Source organism: Gavialis gangeticus, unplaced genomic scaffold, assembly GCF_001723915.1.
Source record: "Gavialis gangeticus isolate Ggan-Ray unplaced genomic scaffold, GavGan_comp1, whole genome shotgun sequence".
Taxonomy (NCBI): domain Eukaryota; kingdom Metazoa; phylum Chordata; order Crocodylia; family Gavialidae; genus Gavialis; species Gavialis gangeticus.
Genome location: NW_017729025.1, coordinates 147,327,477 through 147,335,345, shown reverse-complemented (window position 1 = coordinate 147,335,345; position 7,869 = coordinate 147,327,477). Strand labels below are relative to the sequence as shown.

General features: G+C 43.6%; 1 protein-coding gene across 1 annotated transcript; it reads right to left on the bottom strand.

The window, feature by feature from the left end:
• Nucleotides 1-662: 662 nt before the first annotated feature.
• INS (insulin) lies at nt 663-6,648 on the bottom strand. Its single transcript, XM_019520012.1, has 3 exons — nt 6,127-6,648; nt 2,831-3,037; nt 663-911 (listed from the first exon to the last, which is right to left on the bottom strand). The coding sequence occupies exons 2-3, from the start codon at nt 3,015-3,017 to the stop codon at nt 775-777; spliced, it is 324 nt and encodes a 107-aa protein (XP_019375557.1). The 5' UTR covers nt 3,018-3,037; nt 6,127-6,648; the 3' UTR covers nt 663-774.
• Between the last annotated feature and the right edge of the window lie 1,221 nt (nt 6,649-7,869).

Sequence of the window (7,869 nt, the reverse complement as noted above, 5' to 3'; positions counted from 1 at the left end):
AAAACAAGACAGGAACGCTCTCCTCAAGCAGACAGCATTTGAATCTCAGTTAACCTTGTTAATCTTACCAACCAGAGGCAGCTGGGTTTAGGTGAATTTCAGAGCTGTAGCTAAAATCTGATTAACTACAAAATGAAATGAATGTTGTGAGGCAACAATGTGCTTTGATTGGAAGCAGGAGTTTGCTATAAAGGTCAGGTAATCCCATCAAGGAACATGTGCCACACGTACTGCAGCTCAAACAGCAAATTCTGAACATTGGAAAAAATCAATGAGCACTCACAACAGGCAGTCCAGGGGAACTACTTTGGCTGAAGTTTGTGTTATATGCACTAAGTGTCAAATATTTTCAATAACCAACACAGTTTGTAAAAATCACTATCTGCTTTGGGTCAGTTTGCATCACTTCTCATTTCATTTCCCATCACTAAAATGCTGATGGTGACCTCTAATACTGAAGTGGACATGTCTACTTCAATACTGTGTTCTCTGATTTCAGGGCTTTTTTAGACTAGGCTCATAATGGATGACCTTTCATACTGAGCATATGGGACCATAAAGATGTTTACAAACTCTGAACTCCAGAGAAAAACTTGCTGTAGGCTCCAGAGGCAAATATATCAAGAATACCACACCCTCTGAAAGATTTACAGCATTTTTATTCAGTTGCTTTGAAGGTGCCGTTCCAAAGTGCCTTTCTGCCTCTTTCATGCACACATGCAGATACACACACATATATACACACACAGTCTCCTTTCAGTCTGCATCATTTTGCTAGTTGCAATAGTTTTCCAGCTGGTAAAGGGAGCAGGTGTTATGGCAACATTGCTCAACAATTCCCCTCTTCACTTTCTCATATTCCTGCTGTTGGAATGCTAGCTCTTCCACTTCATTCCGCAGAGGCCCATTCACTGTCAGGGATAAAAAGAAACTCATGTGAATCCATACACGAGCATCTCAGCTGGGACCATGCAGTCTAGAGATCAATACCTGCTGCCTAGAGATGGCTGAAAAATGAGGAAATAATTGCAAATATTTTCCCCTTATTAATATTGTTTGTATCACCATAGCACACAGAGGCTCCATATTTCATGTCCCAACAGGGTTCTGGAGCATATGAGAGGAACCAAATCTTGTAAGTGTTGGCCATACTACAGGATGGTGTGCAAGACACAGTGGGGAAGATGTGTAGCGATGGAGAGAAACCTTGTAGTCTCAGCTGATGACTCTAGCTAGTTCATAGGATTGTAAAATGGCTTGTCTGTTCCATGGAGGTGAGATAGGTGGAATTACAAACTTCATGAGGGGTCATTATCCTGTGAACCTGAGCAAACAATTTTGTTGCCCAAAAAACTGCTGACTCCGTTGAGTTGTGAGGTGGGATGGGTTTCATGTTTGGCTCCTGAACAGCCTGCGTGCAGTTTACAGCTTGCCACAAACTGATAGGTTTGGATGTGGAGTGAAAATTGTCACAAGAAATGACAGAGCTGGGACACTATGCAATGTTTTTGACAAAATGTTCTGAGCTGTTGATGCAAAACTCAAAATTCTTCACTAGAAATATTTGTTTTTCAATTTTACAGTTAACAATATGGAAATTTTTTACCTAAAGGAAAATTTTCAGTGAGAGGGGAGGAAACTTTTTTTTTTAACAACAAAATTTTAAATGGGTCAATTTGTTTTTACCAGCTTTCTTGGTGTACTAGTTTTGCTCCTGGCTCTTTATAATGAGTTTATTATTTAAACTGTAAGGGCTTTGGGGCTCCATGCTTCTTATATTTGTAAAGCACCTAGCACAAACGGCTTTTCATTCCAATCAAAATTTTCCAAACAATCCTTTCAGAGTTAAACAGGACAGGCAGGAAAAAGCACTTCCACTATCTTAATGTTACAATGGCTCTTCTGCTCATGCAAGTCACTAATTTCAGTACAATGGTGCTTCTTACAGGTCCCCTGGACTCTTGGGCTGAAAAACTACTCCACTGTGCCCAATACATGACAGGACCCATACTACGTCTAGATGAACTAATGGATGCTTCCCCCACCTCTCTTTCCTTCAAGGATTCTGTGCCCAGGCAGCTGGCTGAGGATAGTTCTGGTGATGGTAAAAACCACTTGCAGGTCAGCCTAGTGGCAAGACATGATAATTAACCTCACTCAGAATGGGGAGTGAGTGGCACTTTTTCCAGCCTCTGCTAAGGCAGAGGAGACAATAAGTGAGTCTTTAGCAATCACTCCTTCTGCATAGTAGCACATCATTTTTCTTACAACACCACCCAGCCAGCCTTGGTTTGAACAAAAATCCTTCATTTGTTATATGACTCAATGCATGTTTTATACATATTTCTGGGAAGTGGCTGTAGTGCTCCTCTAACCCAGGGTCATTTGGCTGTGAAATGTTAGCATTATCAGCTCCTTGGAGCTGCAACATTACTTTTATGTGTTTATACAGTGCCTAAAATAATGGCCTCATGAGCCATGGCTGGGGCTTCTAGGCACTACTGCGATATAAAGACACTGTAGACATTAGTTCCTTTCTTTGTACGCCTATGGGGGGCTGCTGATGTCTCAGCATGGCTTCCTGGAAGAGAGGTGGAAACATCAAGACTTGCTGGGCCATCATTTTCTGCCCTCCAGCAACTTGCTCTTCCCCTTTTCTCACAGGCCACGCTATCATAGGAAGTCTGTTGTTATGATTAAGCAATAATTTTACTAAATATATGTGCAGAAAACAAAAGTTACTGATTACAGAGAAGCATGCTTAAAAGTCAAATGTGCTCATATAAGCCCGAGATGAGCCCAGCTGGACAGTTGGGAAGGATTCACCTACCTAGAGGCTGTTCAAGGTCCCGTCGACCTTTAGGAGAGTAGAAGAAACCCCTTTCACCACACACCAGATAGAGAGCATCCACCAAGTGAGAGCCACAGAGGCGCTGGTTAGCGGCAGCATAGCTGACGCTGGGGCTGGAGAGAGCAAGGAGGGCCAGGAGAGGTAGTGAGTGGATCCAGAGAGCCATGGTGGGATGAGGGGTGAGGCCTAGGAAAAGCAGAGAGAAGGGAAAAATGAAGCAGGGAGATACTAGTAGAACAATGCTGTCATCCTTTCACTTATTTGGCTGCAGATTCACTTTGAAGAGGTAGATGAAACCCTTTAAAGATGTGACAGAATTAGTGAGGGAAAGGGTGCTTTATGAACCTGAGCATCAGGAAAACATCTGAGCCTCCCATGTATCCGTAAGTTAATAGCAATTTTAACAGCTTGTAACTAGTATAGAACCCAGCCAGCTGCAAAAGGCCTTTTGCCTAATTTAGCGTCTCTTGACCCCTTTCTCTAGGAGCTTGCTTGGACCACAAATGCTGCAGTGTGTAATAAGCTAGTCAGCCCCGCTTATCAGCAAAATACAGGAGAGTTCAGAGGAGGCACACAAAGATAGCCTATGTGCTCCCCAAATCCTGGGTTAGCATAGCAGTCAGGTGAAAACCCCAGCCCTATTGCCTACAATAGGTGGAAAGGTGTGTTGTATTGTTAGAGCAGCAGACCTTCCTACTCTGTGGTGACTCTCTCCTAGCCACTTATGTTAGCCATGTTATGCTAATCTCCCCTGGTCCCACCTCATTCTAAGAAAGAGACCTCTTGAGTTGAATAGTGCCCTGTTTTGGTGCCACGTTAATCCCAAAACATGAAAAAAACAAAATGAATCTGATTGGGAGAGCCAGCAGCCACTTACCTTCAAAACAGATCTAGCATGTTCTGGGTCAGTGCCAGCTGTCTCCTCTGAACCCCATCTCCCCATCCCCTCCACCATGCATCCCTGGTACAAGTAACTTCAGCCATAATCTGGAGCAGGAGTCATTAACATGCTTTTTCCCCAAGCAAGAGCTTGCAACCCTGCCCCTGCCTTTGGTTGCAAATCTCTGGAGAGCCATATCCAGCCCATGGACAGTAGGTTGCCAATGTGGTTCAGGTTCCACATGTGGCTGTTCAGCTCTTGGCTTTTTCTGAGACTGCCATAAGGATGCTTTCTAATGGCAATAAGTTGATGAATGCTTGCACATTTGAAATTGAACAGAAGAAAGCTGGACAGGAGAGTACCTGCCATGGATACCCCCTTTCTCTATTCACTTGGAATTGGACAGAAACTACCAATTCATTTCATAGGTTCTGATCATTACTGCAGCAACTGATATTTGTGTCTGCCTTTTCAGGCAAAAGATGGTACCTCATTTCCAATCTCCTAAGCTATTCTCTGTGTGTTCTATATATTTTCACAGAACAAGTATGCCTGGGTTTGTTTCCCAAAGTATGTCTATGTAGGCCATATTGTAGGCTGTGCTCCTCGTTTCTTCTTCCTTGTTGCCCTCTGCTGTAGTCAGCCATATGGTCACCTGTCACTTTCAGTGCTGCTGTACATATCCAGCAGTAGAAAAGTAAAGAGTCCTCCCCTGAGTTAAACAAGCCGAGGTGTGAGATCAAAAACACAGTGTAGCAGATGGGCATGCCTGGGATATGATATGCCAATCAGAACTTAGGGTTGGGGGGAGAGATTAAAACCCACTATGCTATCCTAGGACAGAGACCCTCCCTCATCATAAGTTAGTTGCTAACAGGCACATTTGTGGGTTCACTTTGAAATGTGCTTGGGTTTAGGGTTTTGAAGAGTTAACAATCATTGCAAAGGAGGCATTTTGATGGGGGAACAAAGTTAGCACTAGCTGTTTCCTGTTCTCTCTGCTTCCTCCCAGTTTTCCTTGAACCATGTCAGGTTCCACCTCATTTCATAACAGGTGCCTGTAGACATGCAGGGATGCTGTTCCATAGACTGTAATTAAAGTGTATCGGAGTAGACTCGATTAATTGAATAATCAGGTCTGCTGCAGTGTGCTAATTAGCATGCTCCAGCAGCATCAATGTCTCATGGATTCAGCATCTCCGTGCTTCAAAATGGTGGCAGGGGAGCTTTAACTACAGCTCATTGAATGAGCTTTAGTTAAACTGCACTCGCTACCATTTTGAAGTGCGGGATACTGAATACATAAAACACTGTGGGCACTTTAATTAGAGCAGCTCTCTCCTCCCCAACCTCCTCCACCTTCAAGCGCATGTAAATATGCCTAACCACAACTGCTAGGGGTATTTTTATTATGTAGCATTCCCTCCCCATATTACAGGCACTTCGACTTACACTTTCTAACTCCAAACAGGACAGACAACAGTGAGGATAGAATCTTTCTGGCAAAATGTTTGAGGAATGGATTGCAAACCATATGCAAGTTCACCAGAAGTTGCTCTGTGAAATAGTCACAGGTGTGATACCATCATAGTATGAGTCTGGATATCATTTTGATTGCAAAGCCTGCTCTGCCACTTCGCTCATCACTATCCCTTCTCTGTTAACACAGTGCCTATAGCCAGGTGCAAAGGATCTACCCTGGGCCTAGCAGACAGAGACTGAAATCTCTGCTCATGTCTTTGGCAATTGCATCCATGCAGGAGGAAAGAACTGAGGAACTAAACTCAGGTTCCTGATGGGGAGGAAATTGGGAATGTGGACATGTATTTCAAACCCTACGAAAGGTCTGACTTCCAGGCAGAAATGAGACAACAGAAGAGCAACAGACATCCTCAGAAAAGTTAGCTGTCCTTACCCAACAAAATAGAAATCACCATTTTGTTTTCTTGAACCCCTCTAGGATTTTTTGCCCTTCCATCTGGGTACCCCAAACAAGAAATCCATGGAGAAAAAGCATGCAAGAAAGACCTTATGTAGAGCCCAGAGGTTAAATTTGCCATGTTGGTGTGCTCACTTCCATTCTGCACGTTACAAAACCTCCATCACTACCAACACTTGATGGCTTATTGTCTCAGCAGAAACTCCAAAGACTAAAGGGCCTAGATAGTGATCATTCTAGCAGCACATGTTCTACAGGTAGCGCATTCATGGCAGAGTAGTGAGGCTCACAGGTGGGGCAGTGTGGGAAACTCACTTCTTATGCTGTATCTATGCTACAGACAAACTTCGTTCGTTCTCTGTCAAGCCAACCCCTTTCATTATACTCACTTAGAAAATAGCTGAACTGCAAAAAAGAGGTGGAGAGGAAACCTAAAAGAAAAGAAAATCAGCTTACCTTAGTGAGTGGAAGTGAGAGAAGTGAATATTGCTCAGAGCGTGTTTCCTTATAACTTCCACATCCTTCATTTGCCATATTTATATCCTTTATATTAACTCAAATGACACAGGAGTTAGTCAGAGCTCCACCCCCTCAACAGTCCCTTGCCCAAAATTTTTTGCTGCCTGGGCACATTAAATCTTCCCTGGTAGCATCAACAGGTCTTTAAGAGAGTTAAGATAGAAGCAACAGTTTGCAGTTTCCATCTCATTTCACTTTCAGCCTGTAGTTGCACCTCAGAAGCTCTGCCCTGAGTTGTCAGGACCCTTTTAGCAAGAGATAATGGTGCAATTAAAGCTCTAATGATTGCACTAATGCTGGGCAATCCATATTGCTGGGATGGAAGTGGCCAACAGGCTACCACTTTCAACAGCTGGTTCTGAAGGGTGAAATTAGAGAAAAGCAAACATGTTAATATGTTAGATTAATTTCACTCCACTGAGTATCTGGTGAGAGCCCAGAATTGTTGATGAGACTGTGCTTGAGCCAGGTGCTAAAGGAACGAAAACACTTCATTATAGGGAGGAATATTGGAGGCCACATTTACCACCAGTATACACCTGAGTGCATCAAAAAGGAGCCTGGACAGACCTGGACATCTTGTTCTACAGCTGAGCAGGCTGGAAAATTCCTTTTACACAAAAAAGAGAGATACTCCCACCAATTTTCTGATGGACAGGGCACTCCTCTGGGACATGCAAGACCCACACTGGGATCCCTGCAGGGGTTTGAACTTTTCATTGAACTGAGAAGGTTTTGTCCAGCTTTGTCCTCGATATGAGTTAGAAAGGCTGGCTTAACTGAAAGCAGTCCTGCCTCTTGGGTTCTACCATGGCCTGCTGGGTCCATCATGGGATCTACGCTCTGAAGCCCTACTGTCCTGTGATTTCTAAGTCACCTAGTCCAACCCACTACTCAAGGCATAATCATCCCCAACTAAACCATCCTAGCCAAGTGTCTGTCTTACCTGCTTTTGAAAGTTTCCAAGCATGGAGAAACTATGTCACTTAGATGTGTGCTTCAAAATACAGGCTTAGAGAGACAAGTCTGTTGCATGATTTATGCCTGTCATAGGATATCCTGAGGTCTAGCTTAATTGCTATTGTTAACAACACAGCTCCCTGATCCAGATATAATGGCCGCTCTTCCCCAACACTCCAGTACACACACACACATGTGCATGTGCATATGTGTTGGATGGGACCAAAGTCAAAGCAATTTCCATGATGGACAGCCTAGGGCAGATCATTATTTTGTGATGTGGTCATATTCTCTTATTTTAGCTTGAGTCAATTGATTCCATTGATGCAGACATATGATGAGGTGACTGGCTCTTTGGATATGGTGAAAGCAGTGAACATGATATACCTTGACTCTAGCAAGGCTTTTCATATGGTCTGCCACAGCATTCTTGCAAGCACATTAAGGAGTTGATTGAATGGACTGTAAGGTGGATAGAAAGCTGGCTGGATCATCGGGTTCAATGGCTTGACGTCTAGCTGGCATCTGGTATCAAGTGGCAAAGTGCCCCAGGGTTTGGTCCTAGGCTGGTTCTGTTTAATATCTTCATTAACAATCTGGAAGGTGGAATGGAGAGCACCCTCAGCAAGTTCACAGATGATATCAAGCTGGGGGAAGTAGTAGGTACATTGGAGGGTAGGACTAGGATCCATAGGGACCTAGACAAATTGGAGAACTGGG

Bases quoted from the DNA above. Each gene is read 5' to 3' on its own strand.
- INS (XM_019520012.1), bottom strand. From the start codon at position 3,017: ATGGCTCTCTGGATCCACTCACTACCTCTCCTGGCCCTCCTTGCTCTC. The intron at 912-2,830 runs GTAGGTGAATCC...TATCCCTGACAG, and splicing joins GGACCTTGAACAGCCTCTAG to TGAATGGGCCTCTGCGGAAT.